Consider the following 26931-nt stretch of genomic DNA (forward strand, 5'->3'; position numbering starts at 1 on the left):
AAGGCGACTCTGTGAATCTGACCTGCTTAAACGTCTGTGATGCCGGTCCTCTTTCATCTGCTTTCACCTGGTGTAAAAACGGAGAACCCATACATGAAGGACCTGCATTTTATTTAAGCAACATGTCCTCCACAAACTCTGGAAACTACACCTGCTCTCTAAAAACACACACAGGGACTACTTCAAGAGTCATAAATATTGATGTTGAATGTGAGTATTGGACACAAGATCCACGCTTTACAGAGTGAGAATTAAATGGAAATGGTATAATTTAAATAATGAAAATTAAAATGTATGCTAATTTGAGAATAAGCCACAAGATTTCTCTGATCATAAACAGTTTTCTTTCAGACGGCCCCAAGAACACATTAGTGTCCGTCAGACCATCGATGGAGGAAGACGCCGGGAGCAACATCACCCTGATCTGCAGCAGCCACGCAAACCCTCCAGTGGAGAGTTATACTTGGTTCAAAATAGATGACATTGATATTATGGATGTTGGTCACCGGCCTGAGTTCCTCCCTGCTGATGGTGGCCAGTATTTATGCAGCGCCACCAACAAACATGGAAGCCAAAACTCCTCTGTTGTGACATTAAAGATGAAATGTAAGTATAATGTTGTTGATATTAGTTGTTTAGTGACTTTGTGTCTTGAAAAATAGTGATACCACGATGTGTTATATAGGTATGCATCAACTGATATGTATTTATTGTTTGTCAAAAAGTCATTATCATACAAAAGAATGTACAGTATGTTATAAGGATGTTACTTAATGTTTGAGACGAACAAGACCAAAGAGAGGTGGAACTCTTATAAACAAAGATTTATAAATCAGGATTGGGTTGATACCTTTTGTTAATAATGCCACGTCACGTTTTGGGATAACGAGGCATTGCAACAGCGGTAACACTCTGCCTTTGTTCCACAGCATATTGGGCCACATTGACCAGAGATGTGCTTATTATTGCTATTGCTGCTGTGCTTCTCATTGCGATTATCGGCATCTTCCTCAGAAGGTAAGCTGTGTTCATAGCGCCTTTCAGATATGCACCCCTCCAGTGGCACAACAAGTATTTAAATGCTTTACTCAAGTGAATGTAATACGTAATACTATTTTACAAGCAATGCATTAAAATGTTACTTAAGTAAAAGTACAAAATAAAATATACTTTTATTAATCCAGAGATTGATCAAACTTTACATTATCTCATGATAGCACCTAAAAACCCAGCATTGCTCCATGTAAAACACCTGCCTAGAGATCCAAGAGCCAGGGGAATGTAAATGAATGTGAAGTGTTTAATCCGCTAATTCTGTCAAATAAATGTCATGGAGTAAAAAGTAGTGTCAATACTACCCACCGCTATGTTACTCTGACGGCCATTCAAAATGTCGTCCCATGTCTAAATACACTCCCTTTCTTTACGTAAAAGAAACCTAGTACCTATAACAAGCATTCATGAATTGTTATCGAATTGAAGTACATGTGAAAATACAGACATTCATACTAAAAGATGTAAGTAAAGAGCGTCATCCATTGCCCTCAGAGTTTAAATCAAATTTTGTTGTTTTGCTTTTTTACTAAACATGGCCTAATATGTGTGAAATTATGACTGCAAATAAGATCCATGCAATGTTTTATCTTTTTTTCTCGGGGGTTCTGCGGATGTATATCGTGATTATGTCTTATAGCAGTGTCATGATTCTGTTTATGTGTTTCAGACTCCTCAAAACAAGGATGTGGACGCCGAAGACAGACGGTGAGGAGGACTCACAGGTGACTTTTTCATGGCATTCATTGGAGACAGTACTCTCCATCTATATTGTAACTAAAGGCGTCGGTTGCACAGAGGTTGTCTGCAACTGGGTTAAGCGTGTGAAAGGCGAATTACACCCACATCCTAAGTCTCTGCAAAAGGAGAGACAAGAAAAGAAAACACAGAAGCTCATAATGAGCTGAAGACAGGATTGGATGAAAGAGGAGGACGTCCTGCTCCACTAGTTAATATTGTGTTATTTCTTTGTGATTGCATGCAGAATACTGACTATGTCAACTGGCTCGCATGTGATAATAACCAATCACAAGAGGGAAATCAGTGGGAGGGAGTAACAGCAGAAGTCGTCTACACAACCGTGCACTTCAAAACAAAGTCAAACATGTGAGATGTGACTTTATTTCATTGTTTTCACATTTATTGCATTGGAGGCACATGTGCTGATTTACTGTATCACTTGCAGGGAGCAGCACATGGACTCCCATACTGATGAGGATGATGATGATGTGATTTATGTTAGTGTGAAGGTAAAACCCAAGAAATAATTTTTTTGAATGATTATTTGCATAAAACATCTAAAGTGCAAAACAAAATTCTTCTCTTTTTCAGAAACCAACTGTTGAACCCTTCGTACATTGAGCCGCCCACAGTGGAAAACAAACACATGCTGTTGCAGTAATACATGTGGCGTATAGGGTTTTGAGGGTAAGATGTATTGCACGTGCATGGCATTAAATATTAAAATCCAAACAAATAGCAAATGTGAAATCAAAAACAATGTGTTGTAACATCTTAATCTTAACGCTGATACTTGTAACTCAAAAGAAAATATACCAGAAATAGTTTTTAACCAAAACAGAGTTCAACAGCATCACCTTTGAAATGTTATGCATAAGAGACGTCTCCTTGAAGGTTCATATGAACAGAGCAGAATATCAATAAATTGTCTTTTGGAACATGCAGTATGATATGAAGTCAGTCTGCACTCTGTACACTCTGTGTTATGTCATTATCCTGCTAGCTGTGTGTGTGCGCCATTCTATTGTTTTACTTGTGTGATTCAACACAAAAAAATGAGTCAGAAAACCTACGTGCACATTGTCACAGAGGGCGAACTCTGCTGGCAACCAAATTAATTTCAAATGATCAAACATACATCAGGTTATTATTATTATACGGTTTCATCAAAGAGAAGAATGTGCACACACTTTCTGTTAAGTTGCTTTGTGGTGTTGAGTGTTTTATAAAGCACATAAAGTCTTGTTTTGTGCTTTTGGCACTGTGAAAGTTAATTTACTCTCGGTAGTCTTTAGTTCCTGAGCATTTCAGGAGCTGGCAACAAACATGAGATATTGTTGTAATTGTTACAGATTTTTCAAATCATAATTCACGTCACATCAGAGGCACATGTTCATGAACTGTCTCTCCGCGGGGAGCAGCAGTTGGTCACCCATGATGATGACAAAGGTGTGATTTACAACACAGTGTGCAGGTAAAGCTCAGCGAGCACTTCCTCATCTCAAGAAGAACGGTCGTTTCAAAACGACTTTCTTTTTTAGGGACTGCTGAACCCTTCGTATTCTGAAACTCTCTAGTTTCAATACACAAAGCTCCGCACCCTTTCACAGGAACATGAAACAAAATATCTCAAGCTTTTACAAAAACACTTTTTTTTCTATCCACACGGAATCTTGTTGCTCAGACTGAAGAAAGGCCTCCATCATAAGTGGAACTGCCTTATGTTAATGCGTGCTAATTATTGGATGCCTGGTGTAGCCTCCAGAAGAACTCAGTTCAACAACTTCTCTCGTTCTCTATATTTATTTACTAAATGATCACAAGCAAAGTAGTCAGCGCTGCAATTGCAAAAGCAGTGAGTGGTACAGCCAACACGCAGGTTGGGTCAAGAACCACTACCCCCCAAACGGAAGTGGGGCCTTTCATACACAGGTTATCGTCACAGGTTCGTCTCGCCTCGTCCTAACATCTGATTGGCTCTATCCTGTCAAGAGGAGGAGAATCCCATGTTCTCATCTTTTCTCACAAGACTGGACCGTGCAACGACCCGTCTGCTTCACTAATGTCAACATACTGATAAACAGTTGTAAGTGTTGAAGTGCGCAGGCGTGTGACTGACTTCCCTTGAGAACTGGACCTTTCATAGACACAACCAACTCCAGCTGCATAGCTGTGTTATACTGACCTCGCTGACCTGAACTTTAATAGGCATGAAGAGTAATGGAGAATATCTGCAGAATATAAGGATTTATATTATCACTTACAAGTGAATATGAATCAAGTTTCTTTGTGTTGCTCCACACCGGCCTGGTTGTCCTCTCTGGCTTCAGTGATGGATGTAGATGAAATAAAACACCTGCACATGTAAAACGCAAGCGCTCATCATTGATCATTTATTTACTCATAATTGTTTCGCTCACTATTTTTACTTTTCATACAAGTTGCATAGTGAAGACATTTTAATACTTTTGGATCTGACAGCCTGGGAGTACATTCCAAGTTACCATGACAACGAAACCCTCGCAAAAATAGAAGCTGAAACACTCAAGATAGGTGTTTTAGCAAGATAAATCAGGTGGCTGATTTTTTCTTTAGAGCACATTGGTGTGAAATTATTATTATTTTTTTTTTTTGTTAACACAATAGTGCCCTCTGCTGACAGTTTAAGAGAAAAGCATCCTAAAACAAGTTCAGTGTTGAGCCTCCATCATTCTCATGCATGCAACACATACGATAAGATACGATCAAATAAAATGAGATAACTGCCGGATTAGTCCGGCAGTGGGGAAATTGCAGGATTACAGCAGTAGTGCAGAGACACATAATAACAAAAAAACAAGTAATATAAATTTAAATTTGGACATTGTGAAGTTGATTTCTCCAGTGATTTTTCAACAAATACCATAATGATCAGAGATAATGTTTCCGCTCTTTATAAATCAAAACCAATTACCTAAATAAATAATTAATTCGGTCATAGTTTAAACTCATGTTTGAATCATGTGCAGCTTTTTAATGGTAACTAGCTTAGGTGTGTCTACAATGTATATGGACAAGTAGTAAAGGTAACTTGCCTGTAGAAAACATAAACATGTTTATTTTAAAAACAATAATAATAATACAAGAGGAATATCCCACATTTCCTCATCTTCCAGACAATCATATCCAATAAAGCACATATTCTCTCGTGGATTGCGCCACAATAGACAGCTACTCTGTTCTTCTGTTAAAGAGTACACTTAGAGTAGATATTCCGTTATTAGTCCCGCAGTGGGGGAATTTGCAGGATTACAGCAGCAAACAGGGTAAAGTGCACATAAGAGACATAGTAAAATCAAAAGTAATATAATAATAAACGGTTTAAAAAAACAGTAATGAAACTACAATACTGAATTATATAATTCAGTATTGATATATATATATACAGTTGAGTTGAAGGATTTTTGTGGTCTACTGGGAGCTCAGCGGGTTGTGCCGCCTGACAGCAGTCAATCATTAGTCAGTACTTTCCACACCTGTGCATGAAAACCAGCTCTGTCCATTCTGCCAGTACACAAACAATACTGCTATCAGTCATTCAGAAAGTCAACTTATTTTAGATGACGCCCATTTCTGACTAAACGAAACTTTCCAAGACACGCGGAAATGAGATGACTCAGGATGCGGTCGGTCGGTCCGAAGATGACATGAACGTCTGGGCTTTTTTTCCTTCTGCAAAACCAAAGAAAAAGGGTCGCGACGCTGTCAGTCTGAGGTAAGGTCTGCTAGCATGTTTGCGACAGCTTTCTAGAAAGCTGGAGGCGATAACGTCGGACTTTACGTTATGACACAATTAGCATCCAACTAGCTGGAGCAGCGGTCGGTCCTCGCTGTCAGAGGAAGGTGGAGGTCTGACTATAACGCGGGCCACTTGGTTGACACGCGTCATTCCACCTGCACACTAATATGTATTTATCTTTCTGGTAAACGAGTCAAGGAGCAAACGGAGCCAGCTAATGTTGGCTAACTGAACTGTTACGCAGCTCATTAAACTGGCTGTTTATAGAGCAAGTTGGTAAACCTCTCGCGAGAGACAGCTGTAACTGTTGTTAATTCACGTGTTTGTTTTACTGCAATCACAACGACCGCTACTGTGTTTCTGTTTAGTTCACTTTCTCGGTATTGCTGCTGTCAGGTGAGGTTATCGTTTAGCACGGGTCGAAGCAGGAAGTGACATTTAATGCAAACATGTTATTGGCTGAACTTTAGAGCCAAAAGCCAAAGATCGTGTCATGAGGAAGAGGAGTCACTCGGTACACCTACTTGAAACACCATCTAGTTTGGTTTGTACATAAGTATTCTTACTCCTTCTGTTGGTTTTCTCTGCAGTTTTCCATGCACAATAGCATTTCCACAAATAATATATTATGCTTATTTAATAATAATAATAATAATAATAATAATAATAATAATAATTACTTAGTTTGGAACACAAATAAAGTTGTGTATATAATGAAATTCTCCTGCAATTTGATTTTTTATTATTTCCTGCATATCAATATTACCACAGTGATGATTTGCTGACAAAAATGAAGAAGAAAGTTGTGAGTCAAAATTTGGGCCAACATTTGGGCCAGTATCAGATGGATGGAGAGTGTTTGTATGAACTAATATAAATTAAAAGTAAAAGCCATTAATTAAAAAGTAAAGAAAACATTTAATTTCAGTCGGAACAGTGTTGTTGGTATCCCTTTTTTGCCAGTACATCGAAGTTTTGTGTCAGTTTGGTTTTGGCAATCCTCAGGACAGATCTGAGGTGTGATGTGTTGATATTCATCAGGTAACTGGGATGTGTGGTGTGATGTGTAGGTGTTCATCAGGTAACTGTGATGTGTTGATGTTCATCAGGTAACTGTGATGTGTTGATGTTCATCAGGTAACTGGGATGTGTGGTGTGATGCGTTAGTCTTCATCACACTGAACGGCTGCTCACAGGTAGAGCCAAACAACAACAACAGCAGCATCCTCTGTACATTCTCCTGATGTTTAGTGAAGCATACAATTCATCAAGTTTAAGGGAGTTGAACTTCTCCTTTTAAGACGGAGTCACATTGAAGATCAATCAGCTCCAATTGAAACTCCTGCAGCACCATTTCATAGTCTCATGACAGCCCAGGTAGACAAAACGAGTCCGGTTGTCGACTCAGCTGAGACTCGGGATGAATGACGCTGAATAGACTGGCCCGATTCTGGCATCAATAACCGTGATCAGCACCGGCCCGAGCCCGGCACGCCAGAAGAAACGCGTTGGTCCGGTTGCCGACGGGCCAGTACCTGCTTTAGTGCTGGCTGCCGCCTGCCAATAAACCCTCCTGCCATATCTCAGCCAGAATAAGCCCGTGTCTGTAACAGCTGAATCTGGGCCAGATATGGCACAAATGAAACGGACAAAAGCTGGCTCACATTTGGCCACATCGAGCCGGAACACAGCCGATCAGCCGACACTCAGCCGCAATACGGCCGAGTCCGCTGCTACCTGGGAGGGGACGTGACACCAGCTGAAGGGACTTTGTTTAAATCAGAGAACCGACAGCAGAATTCTCCGTGCAGGTCGTCCAGCGATTTACTGTATTTCTTCACATGTCGAGGGGGGAAGGAAGCTGGAGCAGAAACACATGAGCGCGCAGGGAGGTGCAGTCTCGTGGGGCTGATGCGCGTAGATTATGCCGAGGAAGCTGTTAGTTAATTTCACAACTTAAAAAACTTAATTTTTTAAATGAGGGCTATTAGGATGCGGTCTTTACTATAATTTGAACAATGTTTTACTAATATTCAGCGGGCCGGATTAAAACGCACAACGGGCCGTATGCGGGCCGTAGTTATGGAGGGTTATGTAATATATGTTTTGTCGCGCAGTGAGACCTCTTCGTTTTTCTACCTCTTTGGCGGAAGTGAGTTTCTTATTGGATGTTTGTCAGCGGCTCTGAGGGTGGGCGTGTCGTGCAGGAGTTCACCGCCTCTGACTGCTGCATAGTTGTTTCCATATCAAACACATAACGAAATGTGTATAGGCCAGTTTGTTTGACCAGACTGTTCTAAGTCCATGTCAATGAAAGGAACAGCTATGTCCAGGGAGGTTGTTGGTCCGTGTACGTTTTGCCGAGCTGTGAACGCCGACTCACGAGGCCTCAAGAGGCAAAACTGAAAGTGAAAGGAATCTTCTCCATGGAAAGACTTCAAGGCACATTGCAGTTCAACTTGTTCCTTTCATTTGCAGAGAGCTTTGACGTCCAAAGATGAAGTGCCCAAGTTGTAACCATATTATTTTGGAGAAGAAAGCCAAGTTCTGCAGTGAGTGTGGCCAGAAGATATCAGTCCAACCTGCAAACACACAGGGTACGTTGATTCATTTAGACATGTGGTTTAACATTATATATTCACCTGCAGGATTTGATTAATGAGGTCCACAAAATGTATAAAAGAGTGACTATGTTATGTTTGTTAATATAGCATTGAGGTATACTGAACATGAACCATGGATTGCTGATGACTGTATGTCTTTTTAGGTGGGGCTTGAACACCTTTATTCTGTATATTGTTATGACATTAACCTACATTACATTATAGTACTTATTAAAGCAAAATTAGGAAGTGCTTCACATCATCATAATAATAATAATAATAATAATAATAATAATAATAATAATAACAATAATAAGATAAGTGAACATTAAGTGTTAGTGTTGTTCTCTTACCTCAAGATGGCAGCGTTTCTGCATTATCTGTCCACACACTTGCAGACAGCAAGGTGAGTTGGGAATTAAACAAACAGCATCTTTACACACTTAGTGAGATTACAATTGAGAACAGAGTCGTTGTTGTGACGTACTTTGTGAAAGGCCTATGGGGAAAATGCAAACTTGAGCCACGTGACATAATGATCAAGCTCATGTTTTTTGTTTGTAACTGATCGTTTAAAGTGGATTTGTGGACATTTGCATTTGGCTGGAATGCAATTTGGGTTTTGGCAATACACTGCTGTTGCTTTGTAGTTGTCATTTGCACTGTTTTTCACATATTTTTAGATGCAGTCTGATTTTTAATACTGCACTTTTTGCATCTAGATACAAGCGATCAGCCCAAACGCTTGGTAGTAGACTCGGAAGGTACAGCTGAGAAATCTGTGTCTCAAGAAAATGACCCACCTGCGAACAGCAAAGAGTCCAATGAATCCCCCCAACGACCAAATGATGAGACCAACATCAACCCAAAGAGGAAAGTAAGTGTGACTGTGACTCATTTGGAATAGCGGTGAGAAGTTTAGTTCTTTAGAAATCTAAAATGTTTATCTGTCAGTAATACTAAGAATATGTTGATGGTTTCACATTAGCAGTAAAACTGCTTTTCTAAAACTACTTTTCTACCTCATTGTCTTCATAGAGGAAAAACAGGAAAAGAAAAAAAAAGAAGAAAGACAACCAGGGGAAGAGCACGCAAATCGGGAGAGACTCTTCTGACAGCGAAAGCTCAGATATTGCAAAGGATGAAACACTGGACTCGCTGCAAGATGGGCCCGCCTCACTAGAGAGCCAGCCCAGTTCCCTAATGGCTAACATACCTGCTGCACCAGCTGAACACATGCAAGTGGTTCAGAGTGAAACATCTGCTGCCGTTGTAGAAGCAAGACCTGCTAAGCAGCCTGAGGAAGCTGTGGGTAAACCTGATGAGGAGGAGAGCAATCCCCCAAAATCAACTCCGGATCAGAAACTCAAGACGGCACCAGCTGACACTCCGACACCCATCTCAGAAGACGGCAAGAGTGCCGCTTCTCAGTCGGGTTCAGGCAAAGGGACGAAGTCCACCAACCCTCAAGATCAAAAGACTGACAAGAAAAACCCCAAGAACAAGAAAGACACGTCCGCCACGAAACAATCCTCACTAGACCAGAATGCCAATGTGGAGCAAAATGTCAAACAGAAAGGACAAAGCAAACAGAAGGAAAAGACTCAGCAGGACCAGACACAGAAGCCGCCTGTGGCAGCTGAACCAAAGATGGTGTTTGGTCCTCATAAACCATCAACGGTAATGCTGAATAAAATTCATGAAAATCATTATTGACAAACAAAAGCCATGATTTTATTCTATTGACGAAGAAAGTAAATTGGTATGTTTTCATTCATTAAAATGTATATTTAACACTCATTAATAATGCTACTTGTGTAGGCTGACAGCGCCGGCTCCAGTGTGGACCCAGAGGGGACCGTAGAGCCCCTCGTGGGTCAGCAGTCTGGCAGCGAGCAGGACTCACCTGCAGCACAAAATTCTGACGCCGACAGGGGAAGTAAAGACCGCAGCAAGAAGTCCAGCTCCCCAGCTGCCCGGCCACCCAAAAGGTGATGAGGCTCTCTCAGATGGTTGTGTGCTTTAGATTGTGTGTGTGTGCAATATATTTGCTTTATCTGTATTTTATGTTTCTGCTTTGTAGGCCTACCCAGAACAAGAACATTGCTGCAAGTGACAGACTCACGATTTACTTCCATGCAGTTCTGTCAAAGGACTTCAAATTTGTTCCAAATGAAGATCGTATTTTCATCTGTGGCGGGAAAGTCCTTGGAAATTGGAAGGAGAATAATTCAGTTGAGCTGTCGGTTACCAGGTACGTGTTCTCGACTTAACTGACTCAATTGAGCTAAGATGGCGGCTTACTTCATGGGCACATCAAACATCGATACATCCCAAAAATAATTCTTCCAAAATCCATTTTTCTCTTGACAAAAACAAGTTTTAGTTTGCTTATTAATTCTCCAGCATACACTTTCCCATAACATACACAAAAATACTACAAGCTGCTTCTAACAGGGCTGCTCCTATCGTCATATCTCACTGACTTATTAACAATTTGACGTTTTTTTTCCTTCTCTTTTTTCACGCAGGGATCTTGGAGAACATGGTTTTCTGGTCGAGGGCAGTCTGCAAACAAGCAAAACTGAAGCTGAGTCTGTGTCGATACCATACAAATATGTCGTCTACAACCTTAAAAAGAAAAAATATGAGTATGAGTACATATACAAACTGGATTCTACACATCAGTTCACCAACAGATGCTTGTTTGTGAAACCCCATCTCGTCAATGTCGAAGGTAAATGTAATCTTCACTTGGTCCGACCGTAAACATGCGTACAAATGGCATCAGATTTTTTTTTATTTTTTTATGTTATGATGCATTTCACACATTTAATTTCTACTGTATTTTTTTTTGTGAAGGAGACTGGCATCAATATGATGACATCATCTGTGCCGATCCAGCGAAGAACATGCTTAAACGCATGAAGGAAATGATCTGGCCTGATCAAAGAAAGAAACTGATTGAAGGCAGAGGGATTGCGGGAAATATAATGCTGGAGTCCATATTCGATCATCTCCGAAGCTGGACGGATAGCAACTTGACAAGTTTTCTCATCCAGCTGAATCAGTTCTGTCAGGTTTATGGGGATCCTTTTGTGTATGAAGAAAAACAAAAGAAATGGGGCTCTTTAAACTATGGAGAAGAGGATGTAAGTATATCATATTTGTGCACAAAGTCTAGATGCTCTGGTGTAGAGTGAATGAATATATACTTTAGCCAACCCGATTTACTCTCTCTTTGTCTCTCGTATAATTTCCTAGGTCAAGCAGATGATAAAGGATTTCATGCTGAGAAAGGTGATTCCTCAGTTGCTGAAGGATGGAGAAGGGAAAATGCTCTACATGAAGGATCCCTTGAGAGCAGCTGTGATCATGCTCTGTGTATGGAGAAAGCTTAAATTAAAACTGGATCATGGTGAGCTCCATCGGCTCTGCAGTGCGCTCTGTTTACCCAAACTAGAAAAAGACGAGTTCCTCCAGTATTGGACAGAGTTTTCTCAGGATGTCGCTACCCTCAAAAAGTAGGTGCCTAATCTATTCAATAATCCTTTAGTCTCATGTATATCAATAATTTGAAATAACGTTCACAATCTACTGACTGCAGAGGAGCCAAAGGCTATTATCTATTCAAATAACATTTTCTTTGTTTTAGTCTGCCAGAAATATTGGAGAATCTGATCACCTCCGTGAAAACAGAGGGAATGCCCAGATGGATTCTGGTACTACCGCTCCTCCACCTCCTCAAAGGCACCACAAAGCCCTTTGAAGCAGCGATTTTTGGAAACTCAAGTATATTATCCTGGGCAGGTGTGCAAGGCCTTGGAATGACTTCCTCTACATACATGAGCAGTCAAGATAAGAAGTAAGTACCTTTTTGTCAGAGTACAGCTTACGTAAACACCTTCCAGTGCGTTTAGATAGATGTTGCTTGACATATGTTGACTTACTCATCTGTTTTCAGGGGATTGGTGAATGTGGTGAAAAGCAACAGTCACTTGCTGGAAGTGGATGCACTTTTAGTGCGATGCTGCTTGTTCTTGATGCCATTAGATGGCCTGATGGACTGTGTCCTTAACATCAAGACGGAGCTTTTGGACATACTTCAAGTGTTCAACAACAAGGCTCCCCAAGACATTTCCTACACTAACTTTCAGGTGAAGGAGGAAACCCGTTATTGAAAGTAATACATCTCAGGGTTTTAGTAAAGTTGTATTAATCTTCTTGGATTTCTGCTTTTCAGGCGGTATCTGATATTCTCTCACATATCCAAGGGCAACTAATTGAGGAAAAATACAGGTGATTGGCTCGTCTAGGTTTAGCAGATTTGAAATGTAATCATCATCAAGTTTCCTGGTTTAATCTTCTACTACTGTTTTGTTCATAGTCATTTTACAGCGGCTTATAGGAGACAGTGCCTGGCTACAGCAGTGAAACTGTTAGAGAAGCTCTGCAATGGAGTCAAACCAGCGTCATATGGCCATAACTGCTTTGATATTCCTGTGGCTTGTGTGAATCTGGTTGCATCAGTGTCAGACTTTGTTCACTGTAACCAACAGCAGGTATGTGAAGTGAATCTTATAAGGCAAGATGTTAACATTTCAGACCTAATTAAGTCTTGCTGATCTCAAATACTGTCCTATTTGTTCTCGTCTAGGAGACTCAAGAAGGAGAAAGAGAGCAGCAATATGCAAAAGACTTAATCTCTCAGGCAAAGAACACTATGAGAGACTGGATCAGTCGGTCCTACAAGCAGCGGTTGCTGAACAGGGCTTTATTATCCCTGTTACGAATTGAGGCTACATCGGAGATTGCGGTGAGCGGTTTTGTTGTGTTTTGTAAATAAAATGCAAAGTGTACATATCATTGGTAGAAAAGGCTGGACGATGGTTCTTTTGTTTGGTGTATTTTACAGATGTGGAACAACGTAATCTCCATCCACTTCAAAGACGAAGCTTGCACAAAAGAATGGAGACAGACGTTCACAATGGATTTTGAGGGCAAGTACAAGCAGGTATGGGACATCTTCTGCAGATCCCGGTTATTTTTTTGGATTTGTTTTTGGTTGAACTATAAATAGTTTTTGAGTCTTTAACTTGATTTTAGGAATCTGCTGTGGATCAAATTGAATTCTACTGCTCAAAGATGGAGGACCTCAGTGAATCCCATCCACACGTTGCTGCTAGTATTGAGAGATGTGCTCTTGAGGCTGTTACGTCGTTGTGCCAGGTATGAAGACTTCTCATTCCCTTACCTTAAAGCAACATACACCTTCCCCCAACCACTGAACCAAATTATGTTATGAACTTATTCATATTAATGTTAATCCCCATACTGTACATACCTGTACTCGGTGTAATCACAATAAAGTTGAGTCTAATTAACTTCATCATTTAAAAGATGCGCAGTAATTTTTAATGCCGTTTCATCTCAAATGCAGACCAAGTCTGAGGGAAAGCTGTTTGAGAAGTTCAAGGTAAACTGGAAGTTCGGGAAGCTCATCTCGACCATTATCGAAAAATCCTGGCCAAAGGACAGTCAAGGAAATTTTCAGGAAGATGAAGAATTGGTCCTTCAGCATCTGCTCTCCTGGACTGCCGCCAAAGACTATTTCCAACTGCATGGTATTTCCTCTAGAATAACTAAACTATTAAAACATCCAACCAATTAAAACAAATCTGTTTTAGTAAGGAGGTTGAATATATAGAGTGCCATGATCTCTAATTCATAAGAGCAATCACCTTCCGACAGTAGAAATCCAGGCTTCAGGTTATGACTGAACTTCATTGATGTGACTTTAGACAAAAAAACTTAAAATGTCCTTTCTGTCATTGCAGGCGCAGACGAAAAGCTGATCGAGACGCTCACCCAAGATGCCAGGGATAGAATAGCCATAGCCATATCATCATTCTCAGCCATCGTCAATCGACTGGTCAATGGAGACATTAAGACCAGCCTGCTCAGTATTGTTTTGGAGAAAAGAAGTTCCTTCTTGGAGCTGCTGAAGATTGGTAATCTACTTATCATCAAATATTTCCCAAGAAATGTTTTAAACGAATGAATAATAAATAACGGCAGAACATGCTTATTTCATAAGATTTCAAGCATTGGCCTAATGTATATATTTCCGTGTGTGATTTGATATGAACAGATTGCCTCTCTGAGAATGAACAATACAAGGATATTGTCAAAATGAGGAGGCTGTTACAGTGCAGACAGGACGAATTGAGAGCTGTGTACCATGAGAAGGAGCTTGTGGACGTCCTCTTAACAATGAGCAACATACTTGGGGTATACATGACAGGTATGGTGAAGGATCTGTCAGTATTGTTTGATCAAACAGTTGCAGAAAATGTTAACGACTGCTTATTTCATTTCCATGATAGTTGATCTTGGCGACATGCAAGAGAAACAGCAGGTGAACATCAAGGTCATGCCCCTGAACAATTTTATGGAGGTTCATCCATTTGACCAACTGCCCTCTCCCCTGGCCGGTGTTGTCACATACTTTGACTTGGATGAAGAAGTCAAAAACATGGCAGATGTCCTGTCTACCTTTAAAGACAGTCATATATTCAATGTGTGTTGGGAGAATAACGCCAAACTCATGGCCGCTGCAGAAATGGAAGACGGCTCCCAAGATGAAGTAGCGAACATTAGGGCAACACCAAAAATGATACATGATGACATTTTTGAGCCTTGCTTTGATGACTACAAAGACCTCTACACTCGCCTGAAGAATGGCAGTATAAGGCTCGAGGAGGTAAACCAGCTCTTCAGAGATTACAAAGGAAAGTACGAAGAGCTTGCACAGGACCTGGACATCATGTGCAGAGTCGATAAATCCACCGACAAACAGTGGGTCCACAGCCGGGTTCAACAGATCGAGCAGTATCACGAGCTTCATCTGGCTGTGGCATCGGCTCAAATTATCATGAAGGTCAAAGACACGCTTCGTCTTCAAGGGGACTTCAGGGTTTTGGAGACACTCACAGGAGTTGTAAGTGGCCATGTTTTCAGCGAAATATATTATAGGCTACACATCATGTGAAAACTAATCAGGCAAAAACCCTCCCTCTCCATATCACATGTGCATTCAGTTACTGTATTGCCTTTTGATTTTTTCATATTAGTTTATTATTGTATTTTGACTCTTCTACCTTCAGTGTCATGCAGACTTTCAGATGGAGCAGCTCAATAGGATCGACAATGACTTGATGCAGGCAAAGATGGTCCTGGTGGACATCACTGAGTCCCGCAGACAGTGCCTACATGAGCTGGGAATCAGAGGACACTTTGTAAAATGGGTAAAAGATGCACTTGAAGGTAAGAGTCATAATCCTTGGCTGTACTCTGAATACCAATTTATTCTAATTCTCATTTCGGTAAATGTTTCAACAAAATTATATTTATTTTTAGATATCAATGAGTTGAAGGTGTTTGTTGACCTGGCTTCAATCTCTGCGGGAGAGAATGACATGGACGTGGATCGTGTCGCCTGCTTCCATGATGCTGTCCTCGGCTACTCATCAATGCTGTATGAGCTCAAACCAGACTCTGGTTTTCTTGTCTTCAAAGAGGTCCTCAAGAAGCTGTGGAAAACTTTGGAAAATGACAGCAACCTACCAAAAAAACTAGTAAGCAGACGCCTTGTTAATACTACTACTAAAGCTTAAAGCCTCATTTGAACTAAACTGAAACCAGAGAAAGACTTCAGACATTGTTTTGTTGTCATTCATGCATCCTTTATTAATGACTGGCTTGTTAAGATTTTACTGAAGGGAATACATCTCTGAAATATATGACAATAGAAAATGCAAACAAATAAATGCGACTGGGGTTAACCAATTAAAATTAAACGGCACCATTAACAATGCTATCTTCTTTTGCAGCGGGACAGTGCACGCCATTTGGAATGGCTAAAGACTGTGAAGGACAGTCACGGGTCAGTGGAGCTGTCGTCGCTCTCTTTAGCATCAGCCATCAACAGCAAGGGTATCTACCTGATCAGTGCACAGAGTGTAAAAAAGGTAACTAACAAAAGCAGAGATAATGGCATCCCTATGTACATACAGCACAGAGGTTGTCTCCGGGAAAGTTCCTACAAAATCAGGTATTAGTGTATTTCTGTTTTTCCATCCAGTTGAGTCTCGAAGCCGCCCTGAAGCTCCAGATTCCAGAGGAGCATGATGAGGGTCAGCAGATGCGCTGCTATTCTCTTGAGGACCTGCGGGAGCTGCAGAACAAACTCATGCTGATGTCCGGTAAAGGGGATCAGGGGAAGAATGAAGTCGATCACTTTGCAGAGGTACATTGAAATGTTTCCCTTTTTATGTAGTGGAAATTCTACTCTTAAGACTGCCAGTGTTTCTATTAGTTGTACATGTACTGCCGATAATAACTATGGCTCCTAGATTTTTGTTGTTTAGATGTTTTTATTTTTTTAAATTCTAAATGATGATTTCCAAGGAAGTTATGAGCACATCTCTGGTAAACACCAAATTTAAAGCAGTGCTTTTGTGTGATTATTTGTGAAGGAACTCAATTATATCAAATAATCAATTGGTTGACAAAATCATGTGATTAATGGACCAATCAAAATGTCTTTGTTTGATGCCAGCCCGCGTGTTTTCTTATCTTAACAGATACATAAAATTATTTTGAAAATTTACAAAAAACACAATGATAACAATAATTGACAAAGCAAATAAAATGCTGAAATAAATATAGTTCTGAAAAGAAAGGGATAGAGCTTATAATATCTATTGACATCAGCAGTGATGGGTGTACTTAGCAATGCATGAATTGCAATTATCGAGTCACCCTCGTTAGCTCAGTGTTTGACAGATATTCTGCTGGACACAGTAATTAGACTAATGCATGCGTAATAAGTATATAAAAGAAGGATTCACATTTGACGGTAGGTTTGTATTTCTTTTTCAGGTTTTTGCCAGTGTTCAAAGACTAGCTGAAGCATTTATTGCCCTCTACACTGCTGGGAACCCTCTGTTCAGACACTGGGAAGCTCAAATCAACTGTAGTTTGAGCAGTGAGGAACCCAGCATTATGATGGACTTCAACCTGGGCAGTGTTCTCAGTGTTGTTATTGTGGAGGGCAACTTAGAGGAGCAGCTTCCTGAGTTTTGCAGGAAAATGGAGAAGTGCTTGGACTATTGGAGGGTTTTTGTGGACAAACAGAGGTCCCAGCATTACTATCTGAACTACTATACAGCTGAACAGATTGTCTACCTCTGCAGCAAGCTGACTCAGGAAAATGTGACCAATATGGAGGACCAAGTTCTCATGATGCTCTCCTTTGTCAAGCCAAATTGCACAGCCTCAGACTTGAGGCAGGTCTGGCATGCACTCCAGTATGAGATCCTCACCAAACCACATGAGCAAAATGAAGACATTGAGTTCCAGACTTTTGTAATGGTGCCAAGTGAGCTGGGAGACCCAGACTTCCCAAGCGAGTTTGATCCTCTGCTAAGTCTTGTGGAACAAGCAAATGGTTCGCTAAAATTTGATCTGATGTGGAATGCTTATATGAAAGACATGAATAATTATCTTCCACACATTCTTGATATACACAGTCTCGGAAGACTGTTGGAAATACTGGCTAACAAAGAAGATGAGAGCAAAGAAGACATTTCTGACATTAACAGTCTGGGTCTCGTAGTAAGGCTGCTACCCAAAGGCATGGCCACTGGAAATCCAAACCTTATTGTTTGCCCGCATGATGAGGTCTTGACATCTTGCCTCTCTGTTTACATGAATAGCGGAGGTGAGACACTGCCCACATATGATGAAGTCCTCCTGTGCAACTCATCAACACCATATGAACAGGTGGAACTATTCCTCAGACGCTGTCTCAGCACAGGCTACGACGGAGAGAAGATATACTGTCTAGTGTATGGCGATCTGCTCACTTATGATGTGAGCTCTAAAGTTGAGAACTTTTTTCAGCGAATAAAAATGAAGAGTAGGAAAGACTATAAACTTGTTATCATCTGCAGCTCAGAGAGAGAGCATGCCTACCTTCCGTCAGCCTTCAGCCAGTACAGATTGCACATGGTTCCCCAGGAGCCATTGGCAAGGATCCAGCGGTACCTCCACAAACACAATGTTGTGCTAGAAGATCAATGCAATGCTGCAGCTGCATTCAAAGAACGACTGTTCGTTGGTGTCGTCTCATCCAAAAGGGCTGGTGTTGGTTAGTATATATGAACAGTACTCGGCTATTTCAAATGCATGATAGTGAATATTTCACTCCTAAAATTATTAATACCTTATGATTATTATTTTTTTTTCCAATTGCAGGTAAATCTCTGTTTGTCGAGAGGCTGTATAAGAAACTTAAGCGCTCAACCAAAAAGCCATCAATGATGAAATGCATTCGCTTGATTGAACCAAATGTTGATGAGAATGTCATCCTTCAATCCCTGTTGGACACCCCGAAGAGGAAAGAAGAGATTACTTTGTTCCATTTTGACATCACATCAGTGGTAATAATGAGTCTCAAGTTAATGTTTAGCTTGATGTAATGTAGCATTATTCATAGGAAATGACTTGACATCTTGCGTATAGTGTTAATGGGCTGTGTTTTGTATGCTTAAAAAGGTGCAGAAAGGTCTCGATGAGTTTCTTTTCAAATTGTTGATTCTACGCTATTTGATGGACTCCGAGGGAAAGACTTGGAAGTGCAGTGACAAGCAGCTGTATGTCATAGAGTTTTTGGTGCCGACTGTCTTGTCAACCAGAAATGCTTCACGGCAGGTAAGAGTTTTTAGAAGTTTGTCTCTCTTGCATATCATTTGTCATCAGAATTTAAATAGTCGCTTACCCTATGTTTTCTACATAGGCTCAAACTGTGAACAGCACATTCATAGATGTGTTTCCAAACATTTTCTGCCGACCACCCAAAGAGGTGCTAATGCTAGAGATGAGGAAGCAAGAAGATCCTACCATTGTAAGCACTGACGACCCACTGATGGATGATGAAGAATTCAAGAGTGCAGCCTTTCAGCGGCCATATCAGTATCTCACACGGTTTCATAACCACAATGATCTTGACGTGTTCAGATATCAGGATGTTGAAGGGTCACATGTGGAATGTCTTCAGATGCTTCTCATGTACTGTGGAATGATGGACCCATCCTGGGCAGAACTGAGGAATTTTGCATGGTTCCTTAACCTTCAGCTGAAAGACTGTGAGACATCTGTTTTTTGTGATGCCACATTCACTGGAGATACACTGACTGGATTCAAAACCTTTGTGGTGGACTTCATGATTCTGATGGCAAAGGACTTTGCCACTCCATCACTCAGCATCTCTGACCAGAGTCCTGGCATAGTGCAGATGGACTTGACTGGTGTCCAAGATGAAGACTTGGCTCCTTTTCTGATCAGAAAGAGATGGGAAACAGAACCACATCCATACATCTTTTTTAACGATGACCATGTGTCCATGACCTTCATTGGTTTCCATCTTGAGCCCAATGACCAGAACTCTGTTGATGCCATTGAGCCCACCTCTGGAAGGGTGATAAAAAAGAATGTCATGACAAGGGTATTGTATGAAGGTCTAAAGCTTCAGAGAGTCCCTTTCAACATCAACTTTGATTCTCTTCCAAGAGGGGAAAAAATAGAGAGAATCTGCAATGTTCTTGGTATCCAGTGGCCTCTTGATCCAGATGAAACGTATGAGCTTACAACTGACAACATACTCAAGATGCTGGCAATCCATATGCGATTCAGGTGTGGCATCCCTGTCATTATTATGGGAGAGACCGGATGTGGCAAGACACGGCTCATCAAATTCCTTTGTGAGTTGCGGAGGAGTGGAGTAGCCACTGAGAACATGAAACTGGTCAAGGTGCATGGAGGGACAACTTCGAAGATGATATACTCCAAAGTTAGAGAAGCAGAAGACATTGCTTCTATTAACAAGCAAGACTATGGATTTGACTCTGTGCTCTTCTTTGATGAGGCGAACACCACCGAGGCCATCAGCAGCATTAAGGAGGTCCTCTGTGACAAGACCGTTAAGGGAGAAAGCTTGACACCCAACTGTGGGTTACAGGTTATCGCAGCATGCAACCCTTACAGAAAGCACACAGATAAGATGATTCGGAGGTTAGAATCTGCCGGCCTTGGGTACAGAGTTGGAGCTGAAGAGACCGATGAAAAGCTTGGGTCTATTCCTCTCCGCCAGTTAGTCTATAGAGTTCAAGCATTACCACCAAGTATGATCCCTCTGGTGTGGGATTTTGGACAGTTAAACGATGACACAGAGAAAATATACATCCAGCAGATTGTGCAAAGAGTGGTTGGAAACAATGACATCGCTCAAAGTTACATCAAGTGCATCACAGATGTCCTTTCAGCTTCACAGAAGTACATGCGGACAAGAAGGAATGAATGCAGCTTTGTCAGCTTAAGAGATGTGGAACGCTGCATGCAGTCTTTTGTTTGGTTCATTGACAACCACGTCATGTTGTTTGCAGAGCTTGAAGAATTTGAGAGTAATCAAAAAGCTGAGAGGAATGAAAGGCATTACAGAGACCCTGACGGCAGAGACCCAGTGCTCTGGTCTCTAGTCATGGCCATAGGAGTGTGTTATCATGCCTGCCTTGAAAAAAAGGATAAATACAGACAGAAAATCAGCAAAAGCCTACCACCAGCATACACCCCGGCAAAGATAATGCAGGAAATCTCACTCATGCAGGATTTACTTCTGAATGGTGTCCCAATGGGGGATACTATTGCAAGAAACGGTGCCCTGAAAGAGAATGTCTTCATGATGGTTCTCTGCATTGAGCTAAGAATCCCTCTGTTCTTAGTTGGAAAACCTGGAAGTTCAAAATCTCTTTCCAAAACTCTGGTGGCAGATGCAATGCAGGGCCAAGCTGCTCATTCTGATCTCTTCAAAAAGCTCAAACAAATCCACTTGGTGTCCTTCCAGTGTAGCCCTCACTCAACACCAGAAGGCATCATTAATACATTCAAGCAATGCGGACGCTTTCAGGAAGGGAAGAACTTGGACGAGTACATTTCAGTCGTGGTTCTTGATGAGATTGGGCTGGCTGAGGACTCTCCAAAGATGCCACTGAAAACTCTTCATCCACTGCTAGAAGAGGGATGCATTGATGATGAGCCACAACCTCACAAAAAGGTTGGATTCATTGGCATCTCCAACTGGGCTTTAGACCCTGCAAAGATGAACAGAGGCCTTTTTGTCTCGCGCGGTGACCCTGATGAGAGGGAACTTGTTGAGAGTGCGAAAGGCATATGCAATTCTAACGCAATGGTTTTGGAGAAGGTCAGGCATTTCTTCCAACCCTTTGCAAAAGCCTACTTGGACATTTGCCGCAAACAAGGCAAAGGCTTTTTTGGTCTGCGCGACTATTACAGCTTGATAAAGATGATTTTTGCTGTGGCCAAGGCTTCTCAAAGGAAGCCCACTGCAGAAGAAATCGTGAAGGCAGTGTTGAGAAATTTCAGTGGCAGAGATGATGTGGATGCAGTTACCGTCTTCACTACAAATCTAAACATTGCACCCAACGTAGAGAACATCAGTGCCATTGAGTTTGTGAGAGAAAACATTCAGGCAGTTGGCCAAGAAGAAGAATGCCGGTACCTGCTAGTGCTAACAAAAAACTATGCAGCCCTACAGATCCTGCAGCAAACATTCTTTTCCGAGAGTGGTCAGCCAGAAATAATCTTTGGATCCAGTTTCCCAAAAGACCAAGAGTATACTCAAATCTGCCGCAACATCAATCGAGTAAAGATCTGCATGGAGACGGGTCACACAGTTGTTCTCCTCAACTTGCAGAACCTCTATGAAAGTCTCTACGATGCCCTCAACCAATACTATGTCTGCTTGGGAGGACAGAAATATGTGGACCTTGGACTGGGAACCCATCGAGTGAAATGCCGGGTGCACAAAGATTTCCGGCTAGTGGTCATTGAGGAAAGAGAGGTGGTCTACAAACAGTTCCCAATACCTCTCATCAACAGGCTGGAGAAACACTACCTGGACATTCACACTGTCATTAAAACTGGGCAGAAGAGGATGGTGGATGATTTGGAAAAATGGTTGAGACTTTTTGTGCGTCTCAGCAGTCAACATGCAGCAGTGGCTCAGACTTACAAGTACCAACCGCCAGACGTCTTCATCGGCTACCACTCAGACACATGTGCCTCTGTGGTACTTCAAGTAATAGAGAAGCAGAAGGACAGCATGGATTTACCAGATCCTGAGAGGAGAATACTGGATGAGGCTAAACTCATACTGCTCAGATGTGCCACACCAGACTCAGTTGTGCGGTTGGACTGCACAGGCCTTCCCAAAGTGGAGAGTGAAAATCTGGCCAGAGTCTACTTTGAAGAGCAGAATAACAGCTGTTTAGCTGACTTCATTCTTGCTCACACAATGCAGGAAGCCCACTGCTACTCCTCCTTCACTGAGGTAACCTTAAAGTTGTCATACAAGTTTCAGATATATCCCTAAACTGTTCGTGTTAAGTATTAATGTCTTCATTTTAAAACATAGGTGACAACATTCTCCAGACTTCTGACAGCATCTGACCTGGAACCACTAGAGCAAGTGTTGCATAGTGTTGAGCTTCTTTCACTCCAGCAGTTTGACACGGAGCACTCCTTCCTGAAAAAGATCAGGTTTGTGAAATAATTATTCACAAGAATATACTTAGCCATACTTAAATATTTAAGTATAATCTCAGTCTCAAGATCAATTCTCTGTTTTCTTGTAGGAACTTCCTCATTGCTAAACATGGAAGAAGTAAAGCCGGACCCTGCAACAAGATCCTCCTCATTCAGTGTGATTTTGATGAAGCCTCTCACAGTGCCAATCTCATTGCATCTGCAAAGTAGGTCTAAAGCTTCTATCTGTTGGGTATGCACCACCGCTGTCTGATTTTTGCCATATTGAGTTTTTTATTGTCCATTTTTAGGTACTCATCCATAAATGAAATCAACAAGATGGCTCAGGAGAGCAGAGGAAGCCGGGTGTTTGTCTACTTTATCACTAGACTGCCAAGAGTGGAAGGAGGCACCTCCTATGTCGGCTTTCATGGAGGTAAGGCGACCACAACTAGTGATGCTTAACTTGTTTTATCACATTGTTTGAAGAATAATCTGAGGCATGTTAATGTCTGCAGGCCCCTGGAGATCAGTTCACATTGATGACCTCAGACGGTCAAAAGACATTGTTTCAGACATCAAAGTCTTGCAGAGCATGACAATCAGTCAACTGTTTGAAACAAAGACGAGTGGGTCTGAAGGTAACTGATTGATTGATGAATAATTGAGAGCAAATTATGATTTTTTTTTTTTTACTTGTATTTTTTTATGACATTACAACATTATTGTCTACAGCCATGGAGCTTGATTACTTGTACACTGAGAATGAGCATGAGGAAGCAGAGTTAAAGGAAAATGTGAGTACAGACAACATGCATGTATATACCAAACATTTGCTACTGTGGGAGAATCACAAATTTGCAATACATATTTGTTCTGCCTGAAATTTGAAAATCTACACTTGTGCTCCACTCACAAGTGACTCAAGTCTTTAACCAGTGTATCCTCCTGCTGCAGGGCTGCTATAACGTTGTGGACACGACAGCACTGGTGCGAAGCTGTGTGCAGAGTGCAGTAGGTATGCTGAGGGACCAGGTGGAAAGTGGCCTTCGCAGTACTCAGAGAGTTGAGATCCTGCTGACACTCCTCAGTGACAGTGACGAAGTCAAAGGTACAAACAACAACTTATTTTCCAGTGTTTTTGTTTTAGCAGTTGCAGCGCTCCTCATGTTATCTTACTCTTGTCAGCTGAATTTCTGCAAACTGTGAAGAGGCATCTTCATTCATTGCTGGCGACTCGTGATGGCAACACCTTCTCATCCATCAAAAGCAACTGGGTTGTTAAGGAGGCCTCAAACATTGATGCCTTGCAAGAAGGAGGCACCTTCAGGTAAGTGCTTCTGCCACAGAATACAAAAATGTCTGTTTGCATTTATGTATTTTTTTTTTAGCATTTTGGTGATCATGACAGGCACACCTTATGGAAGCGTGTTCGGACTGTGGTTGTGCCAATCTTTGCGCAACTGCTTTCAGTCATTGACCGCGACCAAAACTTGGACATTCTTCTCGATGAAAACTGTGGTGAATTTGTCAAGAGGCTGTGGTTGGATATCTTTAGCAATGATAAGCTGTTGGAAATCCCACACCTAACACTGGACCACAAGTAAGTGGTGGAGATATTGCACTTTGCATAAAGGATAGCAAATTCCTATCGAGTTAACATACTTTTACATGCATATTTAAACATTTTGTTATTTTCTCTTTTCGAAGCTCTGAGACGAGAACAATCCTTGTACAGAACTACATTGCTCAAGACAGGAACGTGAGCTGCAGCATGCCCTTCAGCTGGAGGATCAAGGACTACCTGGAGGAACTCTGGGTTCATGCGTTTCAACATGAAGGTATGGCCTGTTATCAGGTACTCTCGATAAATAGCACATTACCACCGTGATGTTATGTAATTTAAATGTGTATGTGTCTCAGGCCACACTCAACGAGAGTTTGATGAGATATTTTGGAAGACACCACTGGGACGATACATTGCGAAAGCAGACCAAGAGATGCAGACTGAGTTTTTCCAACGCTACCTTCAGGATTTCATCGCCATGACAATGAACATAACTTGCCAGGAAGATCTGAAAGTAGTTTTTATTTTATACCTAAAGCCATGCAATTGTCAGGCCATCTGTTTGTGTCTGTACTGTATGTACTAACGGACATTATTTGCTTTCCCAGCTCCTGTGTGGTGCCCTGAACTGTTGCGTCAATGAGCTGCGATTGCGGCTCAATACCACGGATACAGCAACGTCTCTTCCATGGGTCCATGCTGCTTATCACGAGTTCAAGAACAGGCTGCAGAACCTCTCCAGAATGATCTGCATTGAGCCCCAGGTGACCCAGCACCTCTTGAGGAATCACCATGCTAGAGACGGGGTTGAACTGGTGAGCCTCTAAAACCATTTAAGTCTTTTAAATAATACTTTTCTTTTTCCACTTAAGTACCAACATTGTTTGGTACTTAAATATAATTTACATCACCTTTTTAGTGTTGCATGTTGTGATAATATTCCCCCCTGTCTCCAAGGTACTCGATGTGTATGCTGCTGTGGCATGTGTGGAGTACCTGGAGCCGACACTCCTGGACACAGAAGTCCAAAGACGAGCCTGGCTCAGACGGGTCAAGAAACTCCAGGTTCCCATTGAGTTGATCTGCTCAGAGGACGGCGTGAGACGCTATGGAGAAAGGAGCAAGGTGATGGTCTGTCGAGTCCAGTAAGTCCAGCTTAACTAAATACATTCAAATGGTCCAAGCGGGGCAGTTGGCAGTATATACTCTAGTTGCATTGATGTGGATGGTTAATTGTTTGTGTTTCTCTCTTCTTAGAACTGGATGGAATCGGATATTCTCTCTCTCTCTATTTGTGGAACACATGTTATTGGGCATTGAGCAGGTGGAGAAGAAGCTGGCACCTGTAGTTTTGGAGCATACAAAACGGCTTTGCCAGGTTGGTCTGGGTTCTTTGTACTAACCAGAATTCCTATGAGTTCAGTCAATTACCATAAAACTGCCTCAACAATAACCACAACAATTCCTCTGCCAAAAATAAAATGTACTACATCTACTCTCATACATAGATACTGGAAACAAATTCAGACCTCAAAACCAAGCAGTCTTTTGAGGCAGTAATTGGTTTGCTCAAAAACTGCAAAGATGGAGTCAATGAGTGTATCTTCAGGTAGAAATTCAGTTTTCTATTGTTTGCATTTCATCAGAATCTGCCGTGCTGTACTTTACCTCCACCCTGTGTCTTCACCTATTTGTGTTTTTCCCAGGTTTGGTCTTACGCTGTGCCCAGTGTGTATGGGAGACCCCCAAGATCCACTCTGCCTGCCATGTGAACACATCTACTGTGTAGCCTGTATCAAACAGTGGTTGATCCCTGGTCAGATGTACTGTCCCCTTTGCATGCAGCCAGTGAACGACGACTTCCCCATGACCCCTTCAGATACCATAAGGTTGGTAGCTGCATGTGGATTAGAACAACAGAGTACATTTTCGTTTCTCATAAAAAGCACGTGCTGATGTGCTTTATTCCACACACGCAACATCATTTGATGCACCCTGTGCTGTTTCCTAGTTCCTTCAAAAGGATCGAGGTAACTTCGTGCTCTGTGAATATGGCATGAACTGAATTCTCACAAAAAGCTGTTTTTAAATTCTTGTGTTTCTCGTTCTGTCTAGGATTCTCATCAACCAGCATGCTCTGTTCAGGAAGCAGTGCAATGCTTTCTTCATTGACCTGGTGTCTACTGTGTGCTTTAAGGACAACTCTCCCCCTTGTTCAGATGTCATTCTCCATTTGTTGTCCTTTCTCATGGTTGAGGCCAACACTGTTCCCATTTTCAGAGGTGGGACACTGCTCTGAACATGCCCACACAACCTTGTCTCAAGTTTTGTCAGCTCTTAATATTCTTTTTTCTTCTCCAGTTAATCGACAAATTCTGACAAAGGTGCTCTCCCCGTTTGATGACTATGTGGATAAAAATCCAGTGGTTCGGTCAGTAGTGCTCAAACTCCTGCTGAAGTACAGGTGAGTTTGCACATTGGGTAAAGCCCGTATATGTGCAATTTTACATCTTTTACTTTGTTTT

The 26931-nt window shown here is 41.5% G+C and overlaps 1 protein-coding gene across 1 annotated transcript in view; it reads left to right on the forward strand.

The window, feature by feature from the left end:
* Positions 1-7905: 7905 nt before the first annotated feature.
* Positions 7906-26931, forward strand: part of LOC306749327 (E3 ubiquitin-protein ligase rnf213-alpha-like) — a 28201-nt gene continuing 9175 nt past the window's right edge. Inside the window, exons 1-45 of the mRNA XM_079232605.1 lie at positions 7906-7922; positions 8051-8169; positions 8898-9052; positions 9214-9855; positions 9997-10166; positions 10259-10429; positions 10707-10912; positions 11038-11327; positions 11440-11699; positions 11831-12040; positions 12140-12332; positions 12419-12474; positions 12563-12737; positions 12833-12991; positions 13091-13189; positions 13282-13404; positions 13616-13799; positions 14013-14186; positions 14327-14479; positions 14562-15175; positions 15342-15501; positions 15595-15812; positions 16068-16205; positions 16319-16483; positions 17119-18388; positions 18496-18680; positions 18796-18951; positions 19037-22645; positions 22730-22854; positions 22950-23066; positions 23151-23275; positions 23358-23480; positions 23575-23636; positions 23797-23950; positions 24028-24169; positions 24251-24442; positions 24550-24680; positions 24763-24920; positions 25015-25221; positions 25364-25551; positions 25664-25784; positions 25915-26015; positions 26113-26295; positions 26522-26688; positions 26768-26870. Of these exons, the coding sequence (XP_079088731.1) occupies positions 8070-8169; positions 8898-9052; positions 9214-9855; positions 9997-10166; positions 10259-10429; positions 10707-10912; positions 11038-11327; positions 11440-11699; positions 11831-12040; positions 12140-12332; positions 12419-12474; positions 12563-12737; positions 12833-12991; positions 13091-13189; positions 13282-13404; positions 13616-13799; positions 14013-14186; positions 14327-14479; positions 14562-15175; positions 15342-15501; positions 15595-15812; positions 16068-16205; positions 16319-16483; positions 17119-18388; positions 18496-18680; positions 18796-18951; positions 19037-22645; positions 22730-22854; positions 22950-23066; positions 23151-23275; positions 23358-23480; positions 23575-23636; positions 23797-23950; positions 24028-24169; positions 24251-24442; positions 24550-24680; positions 24763-24920; positions 25015-25221; positions 25364-25551; positions 25664-25784; positions 25915-26015; positions 26113-26295; positions 26522-26688; positions 26768-26870 (12434 nt within the window). The 5' untranslated portion in view covers positions 7906-7922; positions 8051-8069. The remainder of the gene's footprint in view (positions 7923-8050; positions 8170-8897; positions 9053-9213; positions 9856-9996; positions 10167-10258; positions 10430-10706; positions 10913-11037; positions 11328-11439; positions 11700-11830; positions 12041-12139; positions 12333-12418; positions 12475-12562; positions 12738-12832; positions 12992-13090; positions 13190-13281; positions 13405-13615; positions 13800-14012; positions 14187-14326; positions 14480-14561; positions 15176-15341; positions 15502-15594; positions 15813-16067; positions 16206-16318; positions 16484-17118; positions 18389-18495; positions 18681-18795; positions 18952-19036; positions 22646-22729; positions 22855-22949; positions 23067-23150; positions 23276-23357; positions 23481-23574; positions 23637-23796; positions 23951-24027; positions 24170-24250; positions 24443-24549; positions 24681-24762; positions 24921-25014; positions 25222-25363; positions 25552-25663; positions 25785-25914; positions 26016-26112; positions 26296-26521; positions 26689-26767; positions 26871-26931) is intronic.

Source organism: Taurulus bubalis (assembly GCF_910589615.1).
Source record: "Taurulus bubalis genome assembly, chromosome: 17".
In the NCBI taxonomy this organism is placed as follows: Eukaryota; Metazoa; Chordata; class Actinopteri; order Perciformes; family Cottidae; genus Taurulus; species Taurulus bubalis.